This window comes from Peromyscus maniculatus, chromosome 3 (genome assembly GCF_049852395.1).
Source record: "Peromyscus maniculatus bairdii isolate BWxNUB_F1_BW_parent chromosome 3, HU_Pman_BW_mat_3.1, whole genome shotgun sequence".
Classification (NCBI taxonomy): Eukaryota; Metazoa; Chordata; class Mammalia; order Rodentia; family Cricetidae; genus Peromyscus; species Peromyscus maniculatus.
Genome location: NC_134854.1, coordinates 27,788,412 through 27,815,697, shown reverse-complemented (window position 1 = coordinate 27,815,697; position 27,286 = coordinate 27,788,412). Strand labels below are relative to the sequence as shown.

General features: G+C 40.5%; 1 protein-coding gene across 15 annotated transcripts in view; it reads left to right on the top strand.

Annotated features, from left to right (window-relative positions):
* Positions 1-27,286, top strand: part of Adam22 (ADAM metallopeptidase domain 22) — a 217,931-nt gene that overhangs the window by 99,632 nt on the left and 91,013 nt on the right. For all 15 annotated transcript variants that reach the window (XR_013049715.1, XM_076566282.1, XM_076566281.1 and 12 more), the window contains exon 4: positions 5,555-5,621. Coding sequence is in view for 14 of the 15 variants with exons in the window: in XM_076566282.1 (XP_076422397.1) it covers positions 5,555-5,621 (67 nt within the window). In the remaining variant the exon portion in view is untranslated. The remainder of the gene's footprint in view (positions 1-5,554; positions 5,622-27,286) is intronic.

Sequence of the window (27,286 nt, the reverse complement as noted above, 5' to 3'; positions counted from 1 at the left end):
CAGAGGGCAGATGGAAAATCAAATACTTGTTCTCAACTTCCCAGTTTTTGTTATTAAACAAGCTACTCCTGATTCATGATAGCTTCCTAGTAAACAAAGCATCATCATTATTTTGACAGAAAATGTTTGTCATTGTTGCTTAGATCTTTGAGACAAGGTTTTGCTTTGTAGCCTAGGCTGGCCTCAGACTCGCAGAAATCCTTGAGCTTTGATGTCTTGGCTAACTAGATTACAGATGTGTGGCACCCTGCTCTCTGCTGTGACTGAAAGCACACTGTATTGGTTTTACTATTCTAGGCTTATTATAGCATGCAGATGAAACGAGAAGCAGAGCTCGGAACACTTCCTCATTTTAAAAATTGTTTTTATCTTTTAAAGCTCATAAAGAAGCATCCATACACCAGGTATTAAGTAAGCTGTCAGCATAGAGTGAACTTTCTTTTGTACATTTATGGTAAGATAACATTTTCTCTATTCAATGGAGACCCTCTCATTTCCTATTTTACAGTGATCCAAGTAGATCTTTGCTTTATGATAAATAAACAGTAATGTCCTGAAGAAAAAGACAAGATAATTTTGATTATTTCTATTTCATGAGACTTTATGAAAATGTACTTAGTGGCTGTGGATGGCAATAAGTACTATTTTACATTTCAGTAGAAGGAACCGTGACATTTTTAATGGAAGGTTTTCTAGCCCAGTCATTAAAATAACAATACTTAGCATACTTTCACAATACTACAAACAAACAAAACAGAATTGCATGGACTGGTGTAAATTACACGGGGCCTCTCCTAGCAGTGGATGTAGATACGTGTGCTTGGTTGGAAAGGCTGCATAATTCCCAAGCAGACGGCTTTTCTTTGCTGTAATTACTCTTGCTGTGAGTCACACCACCTTATTGCCTAGATTTGATAATTCAAATGAAAATATTCCCTTGAAATTTGAAAACCTAGAAACTTCAAAGTTGTTTTTAAGGAATTAAGGTCATTATTACTATTGCTACCACTGTTGTCCTTCTCAAGACCAGCTTCACTTTCCTTCATCAGTTGCCTGGCTTCCTCCCTCTTCCCAGAATTTACCAGTTCAGATTCCCAAGAGCTGGAACCTGGCTGCCTCTGCTAATAAACATTGCCTCTGTGTGGTAGTGGTTTTTTTCCCCACTTCCTGGGAAGATCTGTCATATAGTACCAAAGCCAAGGGAGTGCTCTATGCAGAATTCTGGCCTGTTTGGGACACAGTCTGAGCTAACCAAGTGTGGTGTGGGCTGTTGCAATCCCATTTTGTCTGAGGCAGGTCTGCACTACTTATCTTGTCAGAAACACTTGGACATGTGTGAAATAAAAAAAAAAATAGTAAAAAGACTGTTGTTGGTTGTCTGTGGAACAGTTATTCTTTCTACTGCCTTTCTTCCCTTAATCCTGTTAAACTGTGCATGCTCATGGTTTTCCATGAAGGAGAAGCTAGATTATTTACTGATTTATGTCCTTGTCAAAGGGTTGATATCAGTGTGGCTATATAATGTAATCCTGGAAGAAGACATTTGAGAAGATTAAAGCTAAGAGTTATGTAAAAACATTTGCTTACCTTTTAAAGAAGTGTGGACCATCAGACTAGCCCTCCCTTCCTCCCTCCCTCTCATTTCCTCCCTCCTTCCTTCTGTTAAATCTTGGGATATTTTTGTCTTCATGAGGTTCTTGGAAATCGCAGCAGCTACATTAGGACCATTTGAGGAGCCAGTTAAGAGAACAGCTCAACCATTACACTGATTGATGGCAGAGCAGAAAGTTAAAAATTCTCTTAGGCCTGGAGAGATAGCTCATTGGTTCAGAGTACTAGCTGCTCTTCCAGAGAACCTAGGTTTAATTCTAAACACCCACATAGTGACTCACAACAGTTTGTAACTCTAGCTCCAGGGGCACTGATGCCCTCTTCTGTCCTCTGCAGGCAGCAGGCACACCTGTGGTGCACAGACATACATGTAGATAAAATACCCATGCACATAAAACAATACCAGTGAATTTTCAAAAACAAAGTAGACTTAATGTCAGTGGTGCTGTGGTTCTGCGTGGACCAGCTCTGTAAGTGCTCTGATGTGGCCAGTGGCAGCTTCCAGGTATGCCACTGAGTGAACTGTCTCAGAGGTAGACCAGATGAACAAATTAACCCTTAGACTGCACAGAGTGAGAGTCCAGAGACATGGGTTAGCACACGTAGAATAGGGAGTAAACGGGAGAGGGACCACACTAGCTCATTCTGAGGCATAAAGTGTTCCATATGCTACTTTTTCACTGCTGCATCTGCCTTTCCTACTGATGATTCCCTACATGGTCCAGAACTGACCTTAAAAGAAGAAAAAGACTACTATTCCTAGTTGTCTGCAATAGTTATTCTTACAGTTATTGGACAAGTCAATAGATAGATGGCATCCTGTGAATTCTGCCTACATGTAACACAATTTGTCTGTTACTTACTCATCCATACTTAAAATGTATCAAAAATTCACACACAGACACACACACACACACATTTTCAGGCTCAACTTTATTCATCTAACACAGCTGAATATTAACTGAAAATTCAATTATAGTTGCCCTGGAATTTCTAATAAGAAGACAATAAATGTCTTTATAGTTTAATTCATCTTTTTTTTTTTTTTTTTAAAAAAAAAACTTCAGCATACATCCTAGCTGTTTCTCACATAAAGCAAATGGGAAAATGTATTCCAGAGACTGGGCAGATGGCTCAGTGAATAAGAGCACGTGTGTTGCCAGCATGAGGACCTGAGTTTGAACCCACAGCACTCACATAAAAAGCCAGGGATGGCTGTATATTCCTGTAGGGGGGCAGAGAAAGGTGGATCCCAGGAGCTCACTGGCCAGCACTAGGTATTTTGCCAATACTAGGCAAAATGATAAGCTTCATGCACATGGCACACACATACACACATACATTCATACATGAGAAGTGGAGGGAAAATAGGAATATGTATTTTCAAAAGTAAATGACACGTGGACTTTAGTTTCCTGACTGGAAGTATAGTCATAGACTCTACAGCACTACAGGTATGCATTTATGTAGCACTTGCTTGCACATTTAGTTTACATTCAAACAACTGTAGGCATGGTGCTCATGATGGGCCATGTGCTCAGAAGTTTACAATTGGGACAACTTTGGCTTGATGACTCATAAAATGTTTTTTAGAAGACTTTTAAAAAATTGACTCAATGTGTATAAATAGAGTGGTATTAAAAATTTATAGTCTCAAGTATTCTTTTTAGTTATTCATGATAATTTATTTATATTTTAGTGGTTTAAAAAATCTAAAGACTTTTTGGACCTGGAAAGATGGCTCAGTGGGAAAAGGTTTGACTGTACAAGTACCACAAGTACAAGGTTGTCTGTAACCCCAAGTCTGGGATGAAGAGACAGTTAGTTTGTGACCCGCCTGAAAGACCTATCCACCAGCACAACAGTGGCACAAAGTTAGGAGGACAACCAACCACTGAAACATTGGATTTAAGGCAAGTTCAATGAGATGGAATCCATACCTGACACTGTTAATGAGGCCAAGAACCTGAGCCTAGAAAGGCCATGGACCTATCTAGTAAACCTACTACTACTATTCTGCTAACGGTACATAGCAATAAGATGACTCCTAGTGATATATTGCTATACCCATTGCTCGACCCTCATCAGAGAAGCTTCTTCTTGCAGTAGATGATAATTAACACAGGCACAGTGAGAGACTTTGGAGCACTCAGCCCTAAGTGGGATATCTTTATCATTCCCTTCCTCTCAGTGCTTGGGGATCTACAGAGAAGAAAAGTGAAAAGATTGTAAAAGGCAGAAGTGATGGGGGACTTCAAGGAAACACAACAGGACTGATGCACACATGAACTCACAGAGATTGCCATAGTATGCATACGACCTGTACAAGTTCTAGCCGGACAAAATCCCAGTACTGAGAACAGGAAGTGGATGTAAAGTCCCACTTCCAACCAGAAGTTCTCTGTAATTGATAGCTGCTGGGAGACGGAAAAAACAAACCGTTCATTGCTGGGTGAGATTGGTGATTATTTTTCTCCTCTTGTAGCATGTATAAATGCCTTCCAGCACCGTGAAGCTAGTCAGAAGGGGTGAAGCTTCTAGTAGAGCCAAGCTCAATGACACGCATATGCGCTGTCTTCGGCAATGGGTTGTAGAGGGTAGCCAATAGCATTGCCAACAGTCTGTGATGTTTTGTAGGGGTGCTTATGGACCCCTTTGACAATGACTGAAAGAGTTGTAACCCATTCCTGGTACTGGGGATTTTATTTGGTGATGTGAGATGTCTATTTGGGTCATTCTCTCCCCCATTATATGTAAGTCCATTTAAATTCATTTTATACAGGTGTATATTTTAGGAAGTTCTACAGGAGTAGGTTTTCTCATGCAAGATGGTGCAGCAGTTCAGAGCACTGACTGTTCATGTAAAGGCCCTGGATTCAATTCCCAGCACCCACATTGTAGGTCACAACCATCTCTAACTTTAGTTTCCTAGTGTCTTGTGTTCTCTTCTGGCCTCCGTGGGCACTGCATGCATGTGCTACACAGACATGCATCTAGGCAAAACACAAATACACATTGAATAACTAAATAGATAAATATCTAATCAGATGAGCATCCAATTATACAGGAAGGTTGTTTAGGAGATTTTAAGAAAGATTAGCATCAAAATGTTGATCTTTTGCTTTCTATTTCTTTGTTTTTATTAGTATACGTGTGTGCGCTCGTGCATGCGTGTGTGTGTGTGTGTGTGTGTGTGTGTGTGTGTGTGTTTGTGTGTGTGTAGATGTGCTGCTTGAGTGTCAGGGTGCATGTGGAGGTCAGAGAACAACTTGGGAGAGGTAGTTATCCCCTTCCACTCTGTGAGTCCCGGGGACTGAAGTTAGGTCGTCAGGCTTGGCAGAAGTATCTACCTGCTGCACCAACTATCGTGGCAGCCCTTTTCCCATTCCTTTGCATTTTCTTTTTTTGTGTGTGATAGAAACTAATAATTTTTCAGAAAAAAAAAAAAACATACATAACACGTAAGATATGGGTAGCAAATTAAAACTTTCTGATAGAAAGCTGATGTGAAAAAACAAGTCTAAAATATCTTTAAAAAATTAGTGATGTTGCTACAGTTTCCTATCCCCAGTGCTGGATGGGGAAATAGGCTCTGCGCAGCCCTGGGATAACAGATGGTAGAGGCAGATCAGGTTTGTTTGTTTCCTTTAGAAGCATTAGCTGTCTAGCATATTCCCTCCCTCCCTCCTTCCTTCCTCTTTCCCTCTTGGTAAAGTGTCGATTTTGTTTTAAAAATCCGAATTAAAGAATTGTTAAAGTAGGTGTGTGTGAACCGGATGCAAGTTTTCGAATGCGATGAATATGCAAAGCCATCTTTCTTTCCCCCTGAAGCATTGGGGGGCAAACCCTGGGCCTGGAGCGTGCTTGGCGGCCTCTCTTCGGTTACTGGATGTCTTCAGCGGCACCACCCTCTGTAACTGCCATTTCTCTTTTGTTACTGCAGTGAGCTGCTGTCCTCTGGTTATGTGGAGAGACACATTGAACGTGGAGGCAAGGCCGTGGAAAGCAAAGTAAGTGAAAGTTTCCTTCAGTTGTGGGCAATCTTTAAACACCGAGTTGGGGACCCAGGCCTTTGTACTTGCTGGCCTGGCACTCTGCCCACCGAGCTCTGCTCCTTAAATGAAAATTGTACCTGATTTCAAGAATGCCCAGAGCTCAGTCTCTCCAAGGCTCTGCTCACTGGCATAGAACTTCTGTTTGTGGAAAGTCAAGTGTAGTGCATTCGATTTGGGGTATGCATATGAATGTGAGAAGAGGAATACATTCATATGAAAAATGTAACTGCTGCTTTGGTAAATCTTTAAAATTGTAATTTTAATTTAAAAATATTTTAAAATGTAATACTAAGACAGCGATGTACATAAAACCATCTATGGACTGATGACTTGTTAAAAGTATGCGCCTGTGACTTCCATCCTGTTCCAGCTTGGTCAGGGAGCCCACCTGTTGCTTTGCACACCCAAGCCCCGCCTCCTCCTCCTGCAGAGACCCCGGTGAAGACCACCCTCATTGTGAGGCTGTCCTTTTAGCACTGTGATTTAGAGTTTTATTACCAAAGCACCTGACTCTTTAGTTTTGTGTATTTGTACTTTAAAGTGTCTTGAAATTTATTCTATCTTTTGTCCTCATAGTTTACCTGTTGAAGAAATGAGATTGTTTATCTTATGCAGTTTCTCATAGTCTGGATTTTAGTGTTGATTGCAGTTTTATATTTAAAGCAAGTAAAATCCACCTTAGTGATGGTCTTTAACAGGTAATCACGTAGGGCCTTTAGTGCCTTGAGAGTCTTTTAGGTTTCATTGAATATAGTTTTATCTTGCACAATCCTGGTTTTAAAGTTCTTTTATAGCTATTTTTATACCTTTCCCCTCCAAGGTTATAAAAAGCCTTTATGGACAAAAGAGATACATATTCTTTTAATATGACAAAAAAATTCATCTTTAACTTTTATGTGTTTTTGATTCATTGAAAACGAAGCTCCAGGAGCTATGGAGATGGTTCAGTCAGGAACATGTCTACCGTGCAAATGTGAGGGCCCGAGTTCTGGTCGCAGCAGCTGTGTGAGAAGCCAGGCTGGAGGCACCCTCCAGCAATCCCGTCAGTGGCGAGGCAGAGATGAGAGGGAGGATTCCTGGGGCTGGTCGGCCAGCCAGCTTTAACCGCATTGTTCAGCTCCATGTTCATTGGGTCTCATAAAACTAAGGTGAAAAAGGATAATAGCTAACATTTACTGCTGAAGATTTGGTTGTACACAAACTTGTGTGTGTTCCACCCTCCAAATGATCTGTTATCATCGATACAACTGTTTTCCTGCTTTACAGAGAGCTCATATAGCTGCATTGTGAGCCTAGATTACCCAACTTTATGGCCAAGCCATCTCCCAGAGATCATCTACTGGATAGATTATATTCCATAAAATGGGAGGGCCATGAAAAGTTGAAATGGATTTTATTAGTCTTTTTTATGCATGTGTAATTGGCTTTGGAGGTTTTAATAACAGTACCAATACATTATTGCCTTTAATCCATAAACAAAAGTGGAAATTTACCTAAAGATGCTGTAGGTTTTCTCTCAGCTTGGGTTAAACTAACTTTACTTAGTTTTTCTGGATTATCAGTTGCTTTGGGCAATCCTGCTTCCTTTTCCTCACTTGACCATCTTGGGAAAATAACCCTAGCACAAGTTTTCGAAGTGAGGAAAATAGTTTTCATGTGTCAGAAACTTGTACCAGTGGGTGAGGGGACAGATTTCCTTAGGGTCAAAAATTGAAGTAAGCATTGCTGTGGAGATGTGATTTATCTGTCACTAATGAAAGACCATGGCCGTTCATTAGCATTATTAGTTCTGATAGTATTTTTGTTAAATTGTTTTATCTCTGATGATAATAACCAAAACAACGGCCAATGAGTATCTATTTTAGTAGTTCAAGTTATTAATAAATATAATTATTCCAACTCACCTTTGTTAGATTTCTCAACAGTAAAGTTAGGTGTGTTGAGAGAGTATTGAATTTTGGCTGGCAACTACCTGGTTACTACTCATTGATTTGGTACATCTGATTTCCCCAGCAATCATTGCTGCAGAGTCTAATTGGGTTCTCAGTGGCAGGGGACAGACGGATAAGAACACGAAGGAGTGTGGGTCAAGGTTAAAGTCTGGAGTGGGTAAAAAGATTGAGGAAAGTGCTGTGTGATGGGGAGCAGGTGTCAGGGAGAGAGTGCTTAATGGGAAGAGAGGCTATTGTGACACTAGAGCCTTTTACACTGATGAAATGTATTGTAATTTCATTAAAAATATTTTAAGGCAAACTCAAATGGCCCTTGTTCTGGAAACAGATAGGGAAGTTGATACAGAAGCAAAGAGAAAGCCTGGGTTTTCTAATCTTTCCTCCATAAGAGTTTGAGCGCTATGAAAGAGTTCTTGTGTGTGTGTGTGTGTGTGTGTGTGTGTGTACATGTGTGTGTGTGTGTGTGTGTGTGTGTGTGTGTGTGTGTGTGTACATACCCATGCCAGAGTGCATGTTTAGAGGTCGGAAGATGACTTGTAGGAAGGATCAGTTCTTTCACTCCACCATCTAGGGTCCTGAGGACTGAACTCAGGTCACCAGTCTTAGCAGCAAATGCCTTTATCACAGAGCCATCTTGCTTTCCCAGCATGAACTGTTTCCTCCTTGGCATAATACCATCTTCCTGCAGACACCTGTGCTACTGAATTCCTTTTCCATTCATTTTCCTGAATCAGATTTCCAGCTCATTTCTTCCTTCCTAAAATAGAGATTTTTTTTTCTACTTAAAATCCTACCATAATCATTTGGTTTTCTTTAATGAATATGTCAATAACAGGGGAACAAAAAGATACTATAAGGACAGTTGTAAGAAATCATTCAGAAAAAACGTAATGTGGTGCCTGTTAGGGCAACAGGCATTTTCCTAACTTTGTATTTCCTAAGCAGCACCAACAGAAAACTGCCTGTGATCTCTATTGCACTTAGGGCTTCTCGTCTCCTTTTCTAGATTCCTCTCCAAGAAGCACGATTACTAACCTTCAAGCAATTCAAAAGCTTCCATTTTTGTCATATATCTTGAGGTGTTTATTTGTTAAAAGAAAAAAAACCCACAAAAAACAAAAAGCCTTGACAAATACTTCTGTAGTGTGATGAAATGTAGACTTCTTTCTTAAGTCAAGCACAATCAGTTTCCATTAGTGACAGAATTTGGCTCAGCTATGATGTCATTGTTTAGTGATTGCATCCTAGTATTTCTACTTTTTTTTTTTTTAAATGACAGGACCTTTAGTTCATGTATCCTTTTATATGCAATTTACTCAAATTGTTTCATATAACTGATTAGTACAAAAAATACTTGAATGGTTTCTCTTGCATTCCAAGAAGTACATTAGGTATTAAATAGTTAGTACATCTCATAAATATATTTGTTACAGCAGAAAAGATGAACACAGATGTAGCTGATTGTTTTTTACTCTTTTGGGGGGCCTGCCACTCAGCTCCCAAATAAATCACATGGAGGTTTATTCTTACTTATGAATGCCTGGCCTTAACTTGGCTTCTTTCTAGCCAGCTTTTCTTAAATTACCCCATATACCTTTTGCCTCTGGGCTTTTGTCTTTCTATATTTCTCTATTTCTTTCTTTACTTCTTACTTCATGGCTTGCTGTGTAGCTGGGTGGCTGGTCCCTCTCCTCTTCCTCTCTTCCTTTTCTTGTTTTTTGATCTTTCCATACTTCTCCTCCTATTTATTCTCTCTGCATGCCAGCCCTGCCTATCCTTTCTCCTGCCTAGCTATTGGCTGTTCAGCTCTTTATTAGACCAATCAGATGTTTTAGACAGGCAAAGTAACACAGCTTCACAGAGTTAAAGAAAAGCAACACACCTTGCTTCATTAAACAAATATTCCACAGCATAAACACATGTAACACATCTTTAGCTAATATTCTACAACACACAGAAGTCAATCTGCTTTTACTTATCTTGGACATTGAGTTTCTTTATTGATTCTCAAACCTTCTTTAACCCTGCAGAATCATGGTTCCTTCTATAAGAACAAAAATATTAAACCATTAAGTAGGGAAGAAACCTGGGCTTTGGTGTGCAGTGAATTTTGCTGAGTGTATTAGAGCAGAGCCATCCTCACCATTGTGTCAATTGTAAATTAGAAGCAGACACCCGTCTTTTTCTCAGGTAGCTTTTTAGGGCATGCTCCATTTTGGAAGCTACCTTTGAAATGCAATGCAAGCAGCAGCTGCTGTTGCTGAGTGATCCATACCAGGCTGTTCTCTCTCTCTCCTTACCATCCCCTCCCTCCCCTCCCGTCTCTCCCCCTCTCTTCCTTTTCCTCCTCTCATCTCCTCCAGGCTTTACTATGTAGCTCAGGCTGGCCTTGAACTCAGTTATCTTGATACATCCTCTTAAGTATGCTACCATGCCTAGATTACTAAACCATTTTCTCCTTATTCTGTTTTTGTTTTTTTGTTTTTAAAGAAGAACTCAGCAGCATCCTTCCTTTTCCAAGATGCCCCTCTTACTTACAAGTTTATCTTATATTTGTGACACATGGTTTTTGTCTGGAATTCTAAATACAGTAGCTTTTCCAGCGACTCTTGGATATTACTTAGTTACCTTAAGAGTCGCTGAGTCATATGGGCTGGGGAGATGATTTTAGAAAGGAATAAAAAATGGATCTATTTATAGAAGCTGTTACTTAAGCTCAAATCCTGCCGTGTGGTGATAGGGAGGCCTCCATCCAAGTGAGAGGAATTCAGTGCTGTGCATTTTAAGGCTGACTGGTAGGGAACGGCAACTGAAGATCCTCGGTCCTTGGAGATGCTCTACCCACTGAGCCATATCCCCAGCTCTGCAGTGTAAGTTCTTTAACAGAGTAGAAGTGTGCAAAGTGCAAATAATGACGACAAATAATTCATGAAGCAATGATCAGGCTATTTGGCAAGTGCAGCTACCATGTATAACTCTGTAGTTACTTTTTTTTTTTTTTTTTTTTTTTTTTTTAGCTGCATTTCCTGGGAGATTTAGGTTAAGCACTGTCAGCACTAAGCTTGAATGCTGAGAACCTTTATTGCAGGACAAAAGGCAAGTTCAGGTGTGGGGGACCTAAGTCATGACATTCACGTTGACATGCCCTCCTAAGTTCTCTTTGCCAGAATAGAAACACTTCAGATTACATTGATATAGGCATGGTATATGTCTCGATTACCTTTCTATTGCTGTGAAAAGACACCAATCAAGGCAACTCATAAAAGAAAGCATTTAATTGGGGACTTGCTTACATTCAGAGGGTGAGTGCATGACCATTCAGGGAAGCATGGCAGCAGGGAGGCCTGGTGCTGGAGCAGTAGCAGAGAGCTCACATCTGATCACAAGCAGAGGCGGGGATGGAGAGCTAACTGGGAGTGGCATGGGCTTTTGAAACCTCAGAGCTCACTCCCAGTGACATACCTCCTCCAACAAAGTCATATCTTCTAACACTTCCCCAAAACAATTCCATCAAGTTCAGAACAAGCTTTCAAATATATGAGGGGGCTATTCTCATTCAAGCCACCACAGTATGGTTTTACATCAATCATAACTAAGGTACTACAAATAAATACAATTCTAGAATAAGGTTACTTAGAAAACATTCTTTTAAAGTTAGTTTAGTCATGACTTACTTCAAGTTAACCAGTTAATAAAATTAGAATGATTTAAATATTTGTGTTTGTTTATACATTGTTTTCATAGGTGAAATTTAATTATCAGATGGGAGTAGACTAGCTTTAAATTCTATTATTTTTATTTTGTTATTTTATTTTATTGGAGACAGAGTCTCACTATGTACCTTGGCTGGCCTAGAACTCACTATATTGATAAGGCTGGCCTCAAACTCCTCAAGATCTAATAGCTTCTGTCTCCTAGTGCTGGGATCAAAGGTCCCACCATGCTATTATTTTGTTTTGTTTTTTTTTAAGCCTGGGTCTTACTATGTGGCGAAATTAGCCTTTAATAATCTTTTTCCTGCCTCTGCCTCCTAACACTGGGATTTTAGGCATGCTCCACCATGTCCCAGCTTAATTAATACTATTATACTTTAATCATTATTCCTTTACTACTGTCATCATTTAAAAAACTATTACAATAATTTTATTAGTTCTTTGAGAAGGCCATGCAATATATTTTGGTTGCATTCACCCTCTATTTGTCTTTTTAAGTACTTCCAGATCCACCCTCAACCTCCTTATCCAACCCCCAACTTTGTGCCCTCTTTTTTTAAATGCACCATGTCAAATTTCTGTTGCTCATATAATCAGTGGTTGTGAGGCCATCCAATAGAGCGCAATCAACTTAGCAGGGCCTCACCTTTAAAGAAAACTCCCTTTGGAAGTCATCAGCTGTTAACAGCTCCTTCATTAGGAGTGGAGGCTCCCGAACCCCTCCCTCCTCTGTGTTAACTGGCTTGATCTGGTGCAGGTCATGTGCAGGCAACCACAGCTGCTGTGAGTTCGTGAATACAGCGGTCCTGTCATCCAGAGGATACTGTTTAATTCTGGTCTCCGTTGGCTCTTAACAGTCTTTCTGTGCCCTCTTTTTCAATGACCCCTGAGCTTTGGGTGGGTATGGGGCATTATATTGTAGGCCCATAGTTGTGGAATATTTGTTTAATTATGTAAAGATGTGTTGCTGTTTTACCTTGCCTGGCTAAGGCACCTGATTGAACTAATAAAAAGCTGAACAGCCAATAGTGAGGGAGGAGGTACAGGTGGGACTTCCAGTCAGGGAGAGTAAGTAGGAGGAGAAATTTAGGCTCCAGAGAAGAGGAAGAAAGAAAAAGAGATGCCAGGGGCTAGCCAGCCAGATATGGAGGAAGCAGGAAAGTAGGACATATAGAATGAAAGGTAAAAAGCCCCTAGGAAAAATGTAGATGAACAGAAACAGGTTAAATTAAGTTAAAAGAGCTAGTTGGACAAGCCTAAGCTAAGGCTGAGCATTCATAACTAATAATAAGTCTCTGTGTCTTTATTTGGGAGCTGGTTGGTGGCCCAGAGAAAATGTCAACTACAGCCTGTTTGTGGCTGAGCATACCACTGACACTTAGTCTCCACACTTTGATCAGCTATCAGTTTATATTATAACAACAATCAATTGCACAAAGAAAATTTCCTGGTAAGGACTGAGCACTACATCGGTCTATGGGCATACAGATAAAAATTTAGACAAAAGTTGAATACTGTGTGCATTTAGCAAAATAATAGTGAGTTTATCCTTGGCATCTGTGTTCTCCTCAACTATGGGTTCCTAGCAAGAGTTACAATACCAGGCATGCATTTCCTTTTGTGGAACAGGCTTTAAACCAAGCAGAGAGTTGTTGGTTAACCCAATAACATCCATGCCCCTATTGCACCCATGAGTGTATTGCTGTACAGGTCATTATTGTAATTCACTGGGTTCACAGCTGGGGTACTCTGTTCAAGATTTTTTGGCTCATCGACCTATGTGGCACCTTCCGGTTTTATGAAATCTACTCATCAGGGAAGAAGCTTCCTGGCCAGTACCAACTTTATTTCTTTGTGTCCTATGACCAAAGTATGTAGTGGCTTCAGTAATACGGTCTTACCATCAAGTTATGGTGGGCAACCAAGGACAGTAGCAATGGCCTGTATTATTTGGGCACTGTGTGGGACAGCTATGACCAACAACTTTAGCAGAGAGCCTACACCTGGCACTGGGCTTTTCACTTGCTAATCTGAGGCTTCTGGGAGCTGCATTATCCCCTGTATGGGATAAGTTCAATTTAAATCACTCCTATGAATACTTATATATTCAGGGAGCTTATAAAATAGAAAGTTTCCGTATGGCTTTTAAAAAACATTCTTATTATTAGTTATTCCTCCCCCAACACCCTTTCTGCCATACTGTCTTATCCTTGTCCTCATCTAAACCTCCCTCCCCCTTCAAAGTTGTTGTTTTGTTGCTTTGTTTTTTGAGACAGGGTTTCTCTATGTAACAGCCCTGACTGTCCTGGAATTCTGTTTGTAGACCAGGATGGCCTTGAACTCAGAGATCCACCAGCCTCTGCTTTCCAAGTGCTGGAGTCAAGGCATGTGCCACCACCTGGCTTCCTTTAAAAGTTTTTTTAAATTGTTAATATTAAAATATAATCACACCATTTTCTCCTTTCTTCCCTTCATCCCTTCCCATACATCCCGTCCCCTCCTCCCCCTTTATCATGACAAGGCCTCACTGTGTAACTCATAGTAACCTGGACCTCACTGCCCCAGTGTTTGGCTGTGGATCTCTGCATCTGCTCCCATCAGTTACCGGATGTAGATTCTATGATGACAATTAGGGTAGTCACCAGTCTCATTACAGGGAAGGCTAGTTCAGGCACCCTCTCCACTATTGCTAGGAGTCTTAGCTGGGGTCATCCTTGTGGATTCCTGGGAATTTCCATAGCACCTAGGTTTCTCCCTAATCCTATAATGGCTCTCTAAGATATCCCTTTCATTGCTCTCCCTCTTCATCCCTCTCCCAACTCATCTATCTCGATCCCTCATGTTCCCATCGTCATCTCCTCCCTCCTATTTCCCCCTTCCCATTTTACCCAGGAGATCTTAACTATTACCCCTTTCTGGGGTGTTTCATACCTGGCTCTCTTAGGTCCTCCTTTTTACCTAGCTTTTCTGGGATTGTGGATTGTAGCTTAATTATCCTTTGCTTTACATCTAATATCCACTTATGAGTGAGTACATACTGTGTTTGTCTTTCTGGGTCTGGGTTACCTCACTCAGGATGATTTTTTATAGTTCAATCCATTTGCCTACAAATTTCATGATGTCATTTTTTTTAAACCACAGAGTAATACTCCATTGTGCAAATGTACCACATTTTCTTTATCCATTCTTCAGTTGAGGGGCATCTAGGTTGTTTCCAGGTTCTTACTATTACAAATAATGCTCCTATAAACATAGTTGAGCATGTGTCCTTGTGGTGTGAATGAGCATCCCTTAGGTATATGCCCAAGAGTGGTATTGCAGGGTCTTGAGGTAGATTGATTCCCAGTTTTCTGAGAAACTGTCAAACTGATTTCCAAAGTGGCTGTACAAGCTTGCATTCCCACCAGCAGTGGAGGAGTGTTCCCCTTGCTCCACATCCTCTTCAACATAAGCTGTCTTCAGTGTTTTTGATCTTAGTCATTCTGACAGGTATAAGATGGTATCTCAGAGTCATTTTGATTTGCATTTCCCTGATGACTAAGGATGCTGAACAATTTCTTAAATGTCTTTTGGCCATTTGAGATTCTTCTGTTGAGAATTCTCTGTTTAGATCTGCAGCCCATTTTTTAATTTGATTGTTTGGTATTTTGGTGTCTAGTTTCTTGAGTTCTTTATATATTCTGGAGATCAGCTCACTGTCAGATGTGGAGTTGGTGAAGATCTTTTCCCATCTGTAGGCTGTCGTTTTGTCTTATTTACTGTGTCCTTTGCTCTACAAAAGCTTCTCAGTTTCAGGAGGTCCCATTTATTAACTGTTGCTCTCAGTATCTGTGCTACCGGTGTTATATTTAGGAAGTGGTCTCCTCTGCCAATGTATTTAAGACTACCTCCTACTTACTCTTCTATCAATTGGATTGTTTGGTATTTTGATGTTTTGTTTCTTGAATTCTTTATATATTTTGGACATCAGCCTTCTGACAGATGTGGGGTTGGTGATTTTTTTGAGTTTTTTAAAGTTAAGGCATGCCTAAATATATAGGCTAATTTATTTCACCAGTCCCTCTTTCAATCCCATGTCTCTTAGGAGCTGTTGTTTGCTTATTAACAACCAAAAAATTCAAAATCAATACAGTAGCATACAGGATCCAGACTCCCTGTGTATTCCCCATCTTATGTGGCTCATTCTTTTTTATATATTACCTTACTTCTCTCTTTAAATTATTTATTTTTAAACTATTCAGTTTTTCCTAGGACTATACCCTTTTTCTTTTCTTGAGCCTACACACATTGTTAAACACACTGTATGTAACCTGTTTAGAGGTTTTTTATTTTTTCAGTTTGAACCTCTTTTACTGCATGTCTTTTTGTCTTTTTTTTTTTTTTTTTTTGACCACATGAGCAAACTTTAGATTGCTAAGCTACACCTGGATCCTCTGCATGGCTCTCTTGGCTGGCACTACCTGCTTCTAGGCTTGTGAAAGCAAAGCCTTAAAGTTAGCTCACTGCCCGGTTGGAGTTAGATGAACAGGAACTGCATCAACCTTCCTAGAGCTCTAGAATGCCGAAGCTTGCACTGTGGCAGGCGTTTTTACTTCGTTTTTTTGTTCCTACTTAACATACTGGCTGCTCAAGGGCTCACTAGAAGGCATAAACTCTTAAAGGAGCCATATCCTCGGTTTTCTTTTCTTTTCTTTTTTTTTTAAAGCTTTCTCAGGACCTACCGGGAAATTTGAGCCCTGCATTGGGCGCCAATTTTTGTTTTTCTTTATAACTATGGCTGCCTTTTAAGCAACGACTGCCCTAATTAGAGACTGCAACTCTGTTGCTACCTGCAGCAGTTTGGCTGCAAGGGCTGCAGCCTGAGGGGATTCTGTTCCCTCAGGCACCGACTCTTTCAAAAACTAAGTCTCTATCCCGCTAAAAAACTCAATATTCAGAGGTTGAGATGGAATTCTGCTTGCTCAGAGGGGCTGACAAGCAATTAGCTCACCTCCCTTTGCTGGTGTCTTCCAAAAACCCAGTGTCCTTCTCTCAGCCCCCACTTAAGAACCCTTGCTACACGTGGTTCCTCCTCACTACTTCCTGTCAGGTACTAGTGACTCAGCCTCCTGCTCACAGGTTAATTTCATTTAATCAAACAAATGGAACACATTTTCACATTGTTAACAAAAGCAGTAAGAAAAAATGCAACAAACTTGAAAATAATATTCCACAACAAATCACTCTGTAATTGCAGGTGGGGCCAGCACTGAAAACTTTGCCCTGTTCGTCCTGTGGTTCTGAACTGATGCTCTTTTTAAAACACTTTTGCTTGAACTAGTGAGTTGAGTTAGAAGGAAAACTCAGTTTTCTCTGTTACCGATGCAAAAACCATGGTATTTCCAAAGGTATTTTAAATCATCAATAAAAGTATACCTGGACTGAACAGTTTTGATGATCAGTGTGCTAGAATCTTGGGGCACTGATTTTGTTTGCTCACAATTACTCTATAATGGTATCCAATAGAAAGAGTTACTGTAATTAGCTTTCTATTAATTCAGACTTCAAACTAAGTCTTATTTTAGGGGAAAGTATGAGGCCAGTTGTTTAATGTTAGTTTCTTGGGAGAGTTAATGGCTTTTCCTAATACAGATCCATTGTGATCCTTTAATGTCTATTGGTAGCACATCTTCTCCTGTAAATGAACGCTTGTTTTCAATGGTATTAAAGTGTATGATGATTAGGCTAGATGTGGTGGAGGATGTCTTAAATCTCAGTACCATAGCATAGTTGGTAGATCTCTATGAATTTGGGCCAGCCTGGCCTACAAAGTGGGTTCGAGGTCATATAGGCCTACATAGCAAGACCTTGTTAGAAAAAAAAAAGACTGTGTTTTTGTTTTACATTTGCCAAATTTTGTACTTTATAAATTACTACTTATACTTTTATGATGCTGATGTTACTACTACAGAGTTCCTTTCTTTATAATATTGACCTCCTAGAATATATGTTGACCTAATACTAATACTGATAACTGGGCTGAGGAATGTTAAAAGAACTCACCAGAGTTGAAGTACTAACAAGAACAAGTATTTCCTACATACCAGACACTAATGAACTCATTTCACATATGTATTAAGCAATCTTTCCTTTGTTAACCTCAATTTACATAGGGAGAAACTGAAGCCCAGAGGGTTGAACTTACTGGCCCAAGAATTTGGAGTCAAGAAGTCTGGTACTAGAATTTGTGTTTTCACGCACCACAGTGTAGGGCTCTCTGGAAACAATCAAAATAGCAGAGGAATTAAAATTTAAATCTTTTTATTCCAACACTTCAGTAACATCTCCTTTGGCAGTTGCATTTAATAAGCCATAATGTGGAGATGTTTTTAGTTCAGATGAATCTCAATTATTCCAATAGAAAATTTCCATTCTTTCTAAGAAGACCAAGTCCCTCCAAAGGGTGTCCTATATTCTCAACCATTTGTTCTTGCAGTTATTTTTAGTTCCTCTTTATTCTCTATAGAAGTTAAATTGTGCATTGTTCAGTACAGGGGAACATAGTGGCTTCCGAGCCATTATGTCTGAAATATGTTTCTGCCTTGCACATGGCAAACACATGCTCCGTTCTCATGCCTGTCTTGTGCCTACATATAGGTTTATCTGCATCTGGAGAAAATATGAAATTTTATGAGCAAGAGTAATGAAGCTGAAACATCTCATCATCTTGCCAAAAACTTGAAGAGATTTGATTATAACTTTGCAAAAGTCGTTAAAACGTACCCCTCCTTCCTCTTCCTTCTTTTCCACACACAAAGGGGCTACACAAATCTAATAAACAGGGAAAATGTTTAGTCCGTCCTCACACATGCATTAACTGCTCACCGTTCCAGGTCTTTCTGCTGTGTTTTTTTGTCTACGACCAGGCATTTGTGTATTTCCCATCTCCTCCGTGGACTCGATGGGGTGTGCATTTCCTTCCTGGCAGACTTATGCAAACATATGCGCCTCTACCATATTGCAATCAGTGTGGTTCAGGAAGGTCTTGGATTTCATGACTTGATTCTCTTTGAAGTATAGGAAAAAATTCTTTGGGGAATAAGTAAATTTCCTTTCTCTTTGGACTGAAGGTTGCTCTAGGTCCATCATCATGTATAATGCATCACCTGCCTTAATGGATTTGTAAAGATTATGAGTCGTCTTAACTCTGAGCCTAAAGAGAATCTATTGGCCCCTTACCAGCTGACACTGGTCAGGCATCCTAGTTCTGGGAGTACAGAAAGATGAAGTGGCAGATGCTGTCCCCATGAGTTCTGTCCCCAGGCTTTGCTTCTAAGCTGTTTAGTAGAAAGTCCCTCCTATTTTCTTTCTAGTGTGATGTTTCTGTTTGCCCAACTAAGTAGCCAATGAATTGTGTCATTTGTTAATATTTAAAATCTTATCTATAGATATGGATAATATTAAAGATCTTATCTTTTAAAACATTTTCAGCCAAAAAGTTATTTAAAAAAATCAAAGTGGCACCAATTATGTTTTGTGTATAGAACTAATAACAGTAAAAGCATTTCTATTTCCATTCTGAAACCAACCTTTTCATTATATAATGCCTTTTCAAATCTACTTTCGGCAATTTCTTTTTGTATCCGAGTGCACTGTTATTAGTGTGATTATAACCAAGCAGGAAGTTGTTCTAGCAGCTTAAAACACGCTCACTCGTGCGCATGTACACACGCACACAAATTATTCCCTTGGTGTTATTACAAGATATAATTATTTTCTTGCTCATTATTAAAAGTCCTTGCTTTCCAGTGAGTGTTACTATAAAAATAAAAATATGTAGTAAAGACCCTAGGGTTGAGTGGTTTGAATGGTTATGGACATTTTACAGAGTAACATATGGGGGGTCCAGCTGGCATTTTTCACAGAAGTCTTACATTAATGGAGTTAGAAAGGAATTAGATGCAGGTAATTAGACTTGATAATTGTGACAGGAAACTCAAAGCTCAGCTGTCTCTACAGTTTAGAGGCTAGAACACCAACACGGGGGATTTATGGCAGAGTAGAATGAAGCCCGATTTCTCAGATTCACTGTTTGCAATCCTTACTCATTCAGTAAACTTGAAGAGAGTACTTGCTGTGGGTCATGTGCACAGCTACATGTCGTACCTAAAGCGGTTCTTGCCCTTGTGAAGCTTGTCTCTAAGGAGTTACAGATGCCCTTTAACTACGTACCCCCAGTGCCTGCACATTCTATAACTAGTAAGTTAAAGACGTGCACATTGCTGTGAGAGCATTTGCAGTAGGCTTGATCTAGCTGGTGGCTCAGAGAGGATGCTTTAATGCTTCAGTACAGAAAACTGTCTTCAGGACCCTCCTGGAGCTCGACAGGCAAGTCCTCTCCCCTTGAGCTGCGCTTCAGCTCCACAGCACTCTTCATGGAGCAATACTAACTCCGGGGTTTGGATAATAAATATTTGGCAGGTGAGATGGGAACAGAACATTTTCTGGTATGTTCAGTATGTTCCCAGGCCCCGAGGCCTTGATGCGGGATCTTGTACCAAGTGAACAGAAAGAAACTAGAAAGGTGGACAGTGAGAATGGATCAAGTGGACCAGGAGGAGGGGTGTGCATATGGATCCACATATCGGTCACTCTTCTCACAGCCATCTTTATGGCAGGGAGCATGTCTGCAGCTGACACTGGAATGCTGAGTGCCAGCTTGATGATGCCAAGGTTTTCCACATCAGAGCACTTTGGATGAGGTCTGTTTTTGAGGTCACGCTACTTTTCTCACTAAGTAAAAAATTTAAAATGTCTTCAGTAGCGTTAGCAGATCTGTAGTTTGGAAACAGAAAAGCTTCAGCATTACGAATATTGTTAGGGCTGGGTGGACTCAGCTTCCAAGTGTACCAGTCAGTAACTGAGGCCTTAGATTTGCTGATGCCTGTGTGTTTTATTCTCCTTTTCTGACAGACAGGAGGAAGCACGGAGGTAAACAAACCATTAAGGTAATGCAGGGCTCATAAGCGAGGCAAAGAGCAGTGTGAGGAGGACCTCCGGCCACATCTGTGGTGGCTTTGCCCACTCTTGTGCCAGTTTCTAAGTCTGCTTGTGACACAGCCAGCAGGTCGGCCGTGATCCTTCACTTTGCTCTGCTGTGTGTTCAGCGTTTGGCACAGCATGCGTGTCTAGAACACATGCTAGTCCGTGTTCACGGATGACAAAGTAAGGAATGGACTCGTCCATGTGCTAGAAGTGACCTCCAGCAACGCAGACGGAAAAGTCCGTTTTGACAGGTCGCGGGGGGGGGGGGGGGGAGGGATATGTTATTTTTCCTGCTATATAGATGTGCGATGATTGTGAACAGGATCAGTTAGTGAGCCATCTGCTCACCCTTGTAAGTTCACCTTCTTTCCCGAGACTGGCTCATGCTCAAATTTTATAGAACACTTGTTGGTCTATTTTAAATTTCAACCTATAAATTATAACTGTTCCACTTGTGATACAGTTTCTATAATTTAAGGTATTTAAATCAAAATTCTATCAGATATTTTTTAAAGATACTTATATGTGTGGTATGGTATGTGTAGTGCATATGTTGTATGGTGTATGTGTTGGTGGTGTGTGTGTGGTGCATATGTTGTGTAGTGTGTATGGTAGTATGTTTGGTTTGTGTGTGGTGCGTATGTTGTGAGTTGTATGTGGTGGTGTGTATGTGGTTTGTGTGTGGTGCATATGTTGTGAGTTGTATGTGGTGGTGTGGTGCATATGTTGTGAGGTATATGTGGTGATGTGGGTGGTGTGTTGCATACGTTGTAAGGTGTATGTGGTAGTGTGTGTGTGTGGTGTGATGCATATGTTGTGAGTTGTATGTGATGCATATGTTATGAGGTGTATGTGGTGGTGTGTGTGTGTGGTGTTGTGCATATGTTGTGAGGTGTATATGGTGGTGTGTATGTGGTGGTGTGTGTGGTTTGTGTGTATGGTGTGTGTGGTGTGTATGTGTATGTGGTGGTGTGTGTGGTTTGTGTGTGTGGTGTGTGTGTGGTGTGTATGTATGTGGTGGTGTGTGTGGTGTGTGTGTGTGTGGTTTGTGTGTGTTGTGTGTGTGTGTTGTGTGTGTATGTGGTGGTATGTGTGGTTTGTGTGTGTGGTGTGTGTGTGTATGTGGTGGTGTGTGTGGTGTGTGTGTGTGTGTGTGTGTGGTGTGTATGTGTGGTGTGTGTGGTGTGTGGTATATGTGTGGTGTGTGTGTGGTGTGTGGTGTATGTGTGGTGTGTGTGTGGTGTGTGTGTGGGGAGCGAAGCCTGTACTTTGTCATGTGACGTGTGTTCTTCCATTTGAGCTCCATTCCCAGCACCTTCACCAAATCTGTGATCCCTAACGTCTACTTTTCGTGAACCATTGTGTCTCTTACTTGAGTTTTGTCTTACTGATTTATTATCCTTCGTTCTTTTGTTTGGTGAGTCATGTTAGCTTAGTGTATTTTTAGAATATTTTCTTTTTCAGTGTTTACTTCCCAATAACTCCTTCTCTTCTCTTTGTGATTTCCTTCTACTTAAAAACATTCACAGCAGTCGCAGTGGTATATTCCTGTAATTCCAGCACTCTAGACGCAGAGACAGGAAGGTTCCTGCAAATGTGAGGCCAACCTAGTTTACCTAGCACGTTCCAGGCTAGCCTGGGCTACTTAGTGAGACCATATCTCATAAAAACAAAACAACAATAACAAAACTCCCTTGTTCCTTGTGTGACTCATTGAGTTTAATGTCTAATCAACACCAATGTCCTTTTAGTCCCTAGATGCAAACGCCCAGCGTCGAACTGTGTAAAATGCTCTCTTCATAGGTTTTTTTTTTTTCCCCTAACTTTTTTTGAACTTCTGAGCTTAGGAAAGCCTCTACTTAGTCCCCAGGTGTTGATATAACAGGAATTCACCAGGAAGTGCAGCTAAAATGGACTCCTAAGCTGCTTCTAGCAACATCCTGGGGTGTTGGCTACATATATTAGATTACTTATGCACTTTTATTTGACTCATAAATTATTTATATCTTTAGAAGTAACTTTCAATTGTTTAAAATTTTTATATTTAGCATGTTTTAAAGTTCTGATCATGTTTTTTGTTGGTTTGAGATTTTATCCCTTTGTGGTAAGTGCAGTCTACATGATATTGATTCTTTAGAAGTTGGCCTGGTATTTAAAAGAAAAAGATTGGTACTCTTTGAGTTTCCAAAATAGCTTGTAAATCATTGACCGGGAAGGTACTCTGGTTCAAATCCCGCCCCCCTCGTTCCTTTGACAGGAAAATAGCAACAGAGAGATGAACGATCGACTCATGCCCCACGTCAGTTTCTGAATAAAAAGCACTTTTTTTTTCAGCACCTACACAACCGTAAATACCTACTTGCCTTTCTCTAGTGATGACACTTTGTGCCTGTGTCCATCCTGGGTGACTCCACATCATTGGGGGTGGGGGAGAAGGGACTTGTGAATGCTTTAGGACTCGGGGTTCGGGAGAGAACAGAGATGCTGCAAGGGAACTTTCATTTGGTTGCTAGGAAGAATCTCTTTATCTTTCCTTCGAAGAAGTGGTAGATGGAAGAATGATAAAATGGAGGTAAAATTAAAGTGAAATAAATAGAGAGTAAAAGCAAACAGGAAAGCAACTTTCTTTTTCTTCATTACTTCAGATTCTCATATAGTTACAACATTTCCATTGTTGTTTTACTTTACTTGTTTGTTTTTGTTTTATTAAGACAGGGTCTCATGTAAACAAGCCTGACTTCAAACTGCCTATGTAGCCAAGAATGGCCATGAGCTCTACTGTACGGACCTTCCTGCCTGTACCTCTTATAGCCAGGCTTACAGAAGAGTGACACTGTGCAGGCCTCTCCTTTCCCTTCCTTTCCCTCCCCCTCCCCCTCCTCTTCTCTCCCCTCCCCCCTTCCCTCCCCTCCCCTCCCTTCCCTTTCCTTTCCTTCCCTTCATTGTTTTGTAAGAAAACAGTAACAAAAATTGTATTCTTCCTTTATTTTAGAGATGACAAATAAATTTTCTCTTGCTATGTGTGTTCTTATCATCTTGTTCATATTTAAATGTCCAGTACAGCATAGGTTTCAGATAATATATATCTTTTATGTTAAAAAGCTCCAAGTAGAGTAACCCATTTAAATGTTATTATTTATAAAAATGATACTATTTCCTGGAAATAGTTATAATTTCATGGGTTTATAATTACATACTCAGTGTTATGTAGCCCACATTGATTTTCCATTCTCCCAATTTAGAACCACGTCTGAGTGAACCTGTTAAAAGCCGGCTCTGCATTACAGTACTTTATTACAGAGAAGCTCTTTGTGGGAACCTAAAATTATCATAGCCTTCTAAGACATTTGTTGTCTTTGTGGGTGTGTGATGATTACTTGACAACTGAAAAATAATTTCTCTTGACTGCTCTAGTTAAAAATAGTAACTTTGGAATCTCTGGTTGACTTAATAACAATGGAAGATCTGCTTTCCCATATTATTTGGTAAAAATCAATGAGCACTTTGTGTGTGGTGTGTGTGTGTGTGTGTGTGTGTGTGTGTGTGTGTATGTGTGTGTGAGGGAGAGAATGTGTGTGTAAGTGTGTATATGTGAGAGAGAATTGTGTGTGTGAGAGTATGTATGTGAGTGTGTGTGTGAGAGAGAATGTGTGTGTATGAGAGTTAATGTGTATAAGTGTGTATCTGTGTATATGAGAGAATGCGTGAGTGTATATGTAAATGAGTGTGTATGTGTGTATGTATATGTGTGTGAGAGAGTGTATGTGTGTGAGTGTATGAGTGTGAGTATGTTTGTGTGAGTGTGTATGTGTGTGAGTGTATGTGAGTGTGAGTATGTATGTGTGAGTGTATGTGAGTGTATATGTGTATAATAGTGTGTATGTGTATGAGTGTATATATGTGTGAGTGTGTATGTGTGTGAGTGTATGTGAGTGTGAGTATGTATGTGTGAGTGTATATGTGTATATAAGTGTGTATGTGTATGAGTGTATATATGTGTGAGTGTGTATGTATGTGTATGTTATATGCAGATGTACTCACAGGAATAGGGATTGAATCAGGGGTCTTACTCAATTGCTTTTCACCTTATACATTAAGCCAGGATCTCTCACTTGAACACAGCTCACAGTATTTATGTGGGTTCTGGGATCTGAACTTCTGTACTTATAACTGCTTTCCAGCCTCTAACTGAAAATTGCTTTTCTTTTTAAAGATTTGTTAGTTTTGTTTATTGTGTGTATGTGTGTGCCTGTGTGAGTTTGTGTACATCACCTGTGTGTACATGTCTAAGGAGGCCTAAGGATGACTTGTAACTGGAGTTACAAGCAGTTGTGAGCCACATGGTGTGGGGGCTGGGAAGCAAACCCAGGTCGTCTGCAAAGGCAGTAAGTACTCTTCATCACTAAACCATCTCTTCAGCCCCTAACTGGACAGTGTTAAGTCAAGTTATAATATACTAGAATAGCTACTACAGGTTCAAGACTTAGATTAATCATACTAGATTAGTAGTATTGCAGAAGAGACCTCAGCTTATAGAGAAAAATATCTGAAAATTGTGAGTACAAAAACTTTCTTGGCTGTAAAGAGGTGAGAAGTCGAAGAGTATTCACACAAAATTCATGTCCCCTGGCACCTGCGGTTATGGCTTTTCTCTGGAAACAGGCATGTTTCAGATGCCATCAGGTTTCTGTGAAGCCACACTAGATTCAGCAACTGAAGTCGTTGAAGGGAGGGAGTTCAGATGGAGATATGGTGACAGACACTCAGGAAAAGATTGATGTGAAGAGCCAGGAAGAGATCTGGGGTTACACCAAAACCGTGAGGTTGTTGGCAGTCACTGGGGTGGAGAAGCCAAGAAAGATTCCTTTGCCCTTGGCTTTCAGGGGAAGCACGGCTCTGCACACCATCTCTTCAGATCTGGATCCAGGAAGGTAAAGAATAAGGGTCTGATCTCTTGAGCCCACCCAGTTTCTGATCATTCGTTACGGCAACCCAAAGAAACTGCTACAGAAGAGATTTCGTTACAAGCAAAATAGAAACCATTCATATATCTAGTGGAGATCCCCGAGTCTTCACACAGGAGACAGGCTGAGTCCACATCTCTGGAGGTGCCCTGCATCTCAGAAGACTTTAGCAATCCGTTGCTTAGGGCACTCATGAGCTGGAGCTCCTGGGAGCCACCAGATCATAGTCTTCATTCTTTATTTTCCATAACTGACATTAGCCAGGGGAAATCAGTAGAAGGAAAGACTCTTGCACAACAATAAAAACAGATGTTAAGCTTGCTGTGTCCCTGGAGGCCATTTGTTGTTGTTTAAGCAGGAGCTCAGGAAGTTTTCTGCCTAGTTTTGGGACGTTCATCCTCTCCTAGTGGCATTAAGTCCTTCCTTATCACTTTCTCATCTCACAGTAGTTTTCTTAGTTCTGCCTGTTCCTTTTGGGTGGAAAATTTTGCTACAGTAATACTTTTATGTATGTTTCTCTCTCCGATAGGACCCATGAATCTTTTTAAATGAAACTTTTATTTTTTTGTCAGGTAGTTTTCACTCATTAATTTTTTAAATGTCCTTCCTTCCTTCCTTCCTTCCTTCCTTCCTTCCTTCCTTCCTTCCTTCCTTCCTTCCTTCCTTCCTTCCTTTCCTCCTTCTCTCCCTCTTTCCTTTTTATGGAGAATAGTTTTTTTTTTTGCCTTGCATAATATATCCTGGTTACAGTTTCTCATCTCTCTACTCATCCCAGTTCTCTCTACCTCCCCTTCCATCCAGATCCACCCCTGTTTCTCATTAGAAAAAAAAAACAGGCTTCTAAGGGATAATAAGACAAAAACAAATCCATTGGAATAGAAGAAAACAAACAGAAAGAAAAGAACCCAGGAAAAGGCACACGAAACAGAGACATAGAGATCTACTTGTTTGCACACTTAGGAATTCCATAAAAAACTAAACTGAAAGTCATAATATATATTCAAAGGACCTATATATTTAAATAAAATGAAAATGAAGGAATAAGATTAAAAAAAAATCCCTGGCATCAGGTTACGGGAAGAGGAACCTCCAATGGTGCCATGGAGTTTGTCTTCTGTGGCGGTCTACTGCCAGGCATGCAGCCCACCCTTAAGAGTTTGTTTCCCTGGTGAGACTCACTTAGAGAAAACTAAATTTTCATTTGCAAGTCGTTGTCAACTTGAGATAGCTTCTGGGTTAGAGATGGGGCATGGGTCTACTTCTCCCTTTAGATCTAGGACCCCATCTCTTTTAGACTTGTGCAGGCCCTGTGCATGCTGGTTTCACCCTAGGTCCCTGCGTTATCTAGTCTCAGGTTCTTGGTCACTCAACTAGTGTTAGGTATGGGTTCCTTCTCTCAGAGTGGGCCGTAAGTCAAATCAGACGTTGATTGGTGACTGCCACAAGCTTTCACCGCCATTGCACTAGCATTTCTTACGGACAGGACACCATTGTAGATCAAAGGGGGTGTGGCTGCCTTGGTGTTTATGTTAAGCTTTTGGTAGCAAGCAGAGTGCCTGCCTTCCTGTACCAAAGATGCTGGAACGGGTGAAGGCTCTGGAGGCAGCAGCTTGACTTCTCCACGTTCATTGAGTTGTGGAGGTGTTGTCTTCAGCAGTGGGGCTTTGCTGTCAGTCTGTGGAGAGCAACTCATAGTCTTGGCAATAGTCTGGGTTGTTTGGGGGATCATGGGACCCCTTTGGCCAATTATATATAACCCAGTTCTGGTACTAGGAGCTTTATTTGGTGACTACAGATGTCCAGTTGGGTCTGTCTCCCCATTATTTGGCAATTTCATTTAGATCCGTATCATATATCTATATTTTTCATGAAGCTTCTCTAGTATTAGGTTTTCATGCCACACCTCAAATGGCTCTGGATTTTAATTGCTTCTTCCCATGTTCCCTCCCCTCCCTCCTCTTCTAGCT